At 36.0% G+C, this 3,895-nt stretch overlaps 1 protein-coding gene across 1 annotated transcript in view; it reads left to right on the top strand.

The window, feature by feature from the left end:
* Nucleotides 1-2,836, top strand: part of NEK7 (NIMA-related kinase 7) — a gene marked incomplete at its 3' end in the record, with an annotated part of 39,510 nt that extends 36,674 nt beyond the window's left edge. Inside the window, exons 6-7 of the mRNA XM_010157043.1 lie at nucleotides 445-553; nucleotides 2,729-2,836. Coding sequence (XP_010155345.1) covers nucleotides 445-553; nucleotides 2,729-2,836 — 217 coding nt within the window. The remainder of the gene's footprint in view (nucleotides 1-444; nucleotides 554-2,728) is intronic.
* Nucleotides 2,837-3,895: the final 1,059 nt, after the last annotated feature.

The raw sequence follows: 3,895 nt of genomic DNA, 5'->3' as shown, positions 1-3,895 counted from the left end.
CCCCCCCCCCCCCTTGAAAATGAGGATATGGAAATCAGTGTTGGTGTAAGGAAATATTTATTTTGGGAAGTTCTGTGACACATAGTTTTTTCTGTGGCCACTTACTCTGTGTTCGACTATTCTGATTACCCTTAATCCTGCTTTGAGGATTGCTAAATACTGTTTAAATCCGAATTTCAGGGATAGCAGCTTTATTTAATTATTGCCATTTGTGGCTCTGCGTGTTGACTGACTTAAACACATCCATTGATGATACATGCATTAATATTTAAAGGAAAACTTTCCATGCTAAGAAATTTTGTTAAACCTTTGTCATTAGGTTGTGAGCCTCTTGTATTTGGTTTTTAAATAAAGGATTTTATATATCTTCTTTTTTTTTTTTTTCAGTCATTTCATGCAGGTTTTAGATTTTAGTATTCAGTGTCCATCCTTTTTCCTTTTAAGCATTTTAAGAAGCAGAAGAGGTTGATTCCTGAAAGAACAGTTTGGAAGTACTTTGTTCAGCTTTGCAGTGCCTTGGAACATATGCATTCTCGTCGTGTTATGCACAGAGGTAATACAGGATCAAAGATGATTTGTTTTTACTAAATCTTTTGCTATGTGAGAGTTAAGCTGGTTCAATGCAAATGACATGAAATAAAATCATAATGGAATCAGTTTTGACAGCTAAAACAATGTATGTTTCTGTAACATTTTATAAGCAGTGGAAAAGTGTGACAGAAGTTTGTGGCTGCATATTTGTTGCAGTAGGCATTTGTTTGCAACAGTGGCTGGTGATACCAAGTTTTCAAAACAAGTTTCTTTACTTGCTCAATTCATTTTGCTGGCTCTTATTTTCTATCCTGTTCTTACTCTTCTATATTTGCCTGTTGTCTCTCCTAAGCACTGTTACCTGCATTCTTGCACAGCTACCCGTCCATTCTTTTCACCTCTTGCAACGTACAAAAGTATTTGCCTCCTGCCATGCCTCTGGTGATGTATAGACCTTTCTCCCCCTCCCTTATTTACTGGATTATGTGCAGCTGTGAGCATTTTCTCCCTTTCTCTGCTCCTCTCCACTATTCCCAATTTCTGTGTCAGGTACTGGATCCCAACAGCTCTTGCAGTTGCCAGCTATCACTGTCAGGTACTAAATCTCTCTTACCCATTTTAAACTTCTCTACCACTGCCACCTCCATATGCTATCTTCAGTTTACCTTACGTGTCAAAGCAAACATTGTTGTATAGCTGTTTCTCAGATGTGCAATCTTTTTTGCCTTGGAAATCCCTCTGGCTATGAGTTGCAAGTTGTGTATGGGCTGTCACTTTGGGTTCCGGTGAAATTACATGTCTGGCGTTGGTGGCTTCCTTCTGCTGGGATGCAAATAGCTGTCTGAAAGCTAACCTCTCTCCATCTCTGCTGAGTTTTGTGATTTGCAGCTAGACATGTTGCACCTTATAACAGATCAACTTAGATGCCCCTGCAAATGGTTTTGCCTTTGTGATTATTTTTTTTCTTTTTTCCCTTTTATGAATTTGTATAGTTATCTACAATTGCAAATTGTACAAAGAGCAAGACATGAAATTACAGATTCTTTCCATAGGGTATAGGTATCTTCCTTCAATGCTGTTATGACTAAGCTAGTTTATTTTAGTATATTTAGCTCGAAACCAAAATGAATTTAAATTCCTTAAACTGAAAAAGCTTCTGGCAATTGTATGGCAAATCTAACAATTCCATGGTTACACACCAATGACAAAGCTATTTTTAAGTTGACCTTATATCTGTGTTGATTGTTCCACAAAGGGTGATCCAAACTAGTGAAAACTAGGTCAGGTATCAGCATAACATAACTGCTTCTGTCTTAGCTCTAAAGCTTAAAAGATTTTGTAACTTATTATTGAAAACCTGAAAATACTGGTGTTTGAAGGGTTATTAACCATTTGTTTTACTGTACCTATATCTTAGGCAAACTGTAATCCCCTCTTGTCAGTGTTAAGTGATTTTCTGTAAGTTTGGAGCCACAGTTGTTGCTCTAGAGCTAAGTAAGAGCTAAGCACACTTGCCAGACAAATATTGGGTCAGTTTATTTAGAAGACTTAATAGGTTAGGTACCTTGTTAAAAATAATAGAATAAAATTATTTGCTATTATCCCTAAAGGACTGGATTAAAACTTAAACAGAATATTACTTGTGAATAACTGGCTGTGGGTATGCATCATTATTTTTCTTTGTTTCTACTTGATTAGCCCAATTCTATTGATGAGTTCAAATAACCATTTTCCTGAGTAAAACTTGCTTATTTTTTTTAATGTCACCTATTAAAGAGAATCAGTTGCCTATTACAAATAAATAATGTCATGCCACTGTAGGTAATCTGATCAGCAAAAGTGATGAAAAATGGATTTTACATATATCCAAAATGTTTTCAAGAACAGTATCTTATATAAAGTAGTAATAAACTCCCTGTATATGCTGTTCTGGGTGTATGTGTGGGTTTTTTTGTTTGAGTTTTGGGTTTTTTTAAATACTGTCCATGGTTCTTAATTTTTTTTTCTTGAGTGGTGTTTGTGCTATTAAAATAGCTAATTTGAAATTCCAGATCCCATACTGTCTCTGAACAGCATAGTCAAATTTTGTTAATATTAGCTGTAAATAAAAGCCTCTTTTGGTCTGTTGTTCATAGAGCAGTAGCTTTTCTTTCCACCTCATTGTGACTTTGAATTTTTTTTTTTTTTCCCCCCCCAGATATAAAGCCAGCTAATGTGTTCATTACAGCTACAGGGGTAGTGAAACTTGGAGACCTGGGACTTGGTCGATTTTTCAGCTCTAAAACCACAGCTGCACATTCTTTAGGTAAGCTTTCTCTGAGATACAGGTGTTGGGGACGGTCTTTTATTTTTTTTTTTTTTTTTTTTAACATGGTTGAAATACTGTGCCCACTCATGAGGAGGAAGAAAAGGGTTAGGTCCAGCTACAGCTTTTCTTAATAATGAAAAAAAAGTGGTCAGCACCATGGACAAATGCACAAAAGCTGCAACACTGTGGTGCCACTTTCAGCACCACAGCTCATTGGTGGCTGTTTTTTTCTTCTGTTCCCCCAGCCTTGTTTGAATTATTTACTGTACATTCCTGGCTCAAAACAAGCCAGGTATTCACAATGGTAATGTTTTCTAGAAATGCTAGAAAAAAAATAAGAACAATAATATAGATGCATTAAAAAAAAAAAACCCACACCAACCACTTGAACTTCAGTCATCATTGGAAAGAATCTAGTAACTCTGTATGCTGGTATGAGTAGCACTGACATCATTGTGGTGATGTGTGTTGGGGGGCTAACAGAGGAGCTCACCTGTTTTAAGGTGGAGTTTCAATATAAGCTAAATGAGGAGAGTTTAGAATCAGGGTTTAGGAACCATAAAGACTTTAAAACCAAACCAAATTCCCCCAGAAAATCCCAAAACAAACACTAGGAAACTTATTTTTAGAAGAACAGAAAAAAAATTCTGAAATGCCCAGTTTATTTTTTGCTAGCATATGAAAAATAACATTGTATTATATTTCTCCAAGCAAAATTTTTGTATCATTTGCATTTTTTGAGTAGCATGTGGAGATTAGGATGGTTAAGAAGCCTTTAAAGAAGAAAACATAAAATGTTGGCAGATATTGTAAGTTTAAATGTAGATAATGGACAAATGAGAGGATCTAAGAGTATCCTCTAAAAGAGAGTGAAGAGAGTAGCATCTGCTTTAAAGAGAAATGTAAGAATTAGTGTTTATAGTATGCTCATATAGGAGGTGTTTTAGCTAAAAAAATTCTTTCCCCCCTGAAGTGGCTACGTGTAGTGGCTGCTGAATTCAAGCCTGTTCACTGACTGAAAAAGGTGTGAAATGAACTTTTCGACCCCTTGAGAGC

Source organism: Eurypyga helias, unplaced genomic scaffold, assembly GCF_000690775.1.
Source record: "Eurypyga helias isolate BGI_N326 unplaced genomic scaffold, ASM69077v1 scaffold14228, whole genome shotgun sequence".
Classification (NCBI taxonomy): Eukaryota; Metazoa; Chordata; class Aves; order Eurypygiformes; family Eurypygidae; genus Eurypyga; species Eurypyga helias.
This window is presented reverse-complemented; position numbering and strand designations above follow the sequence as displayed.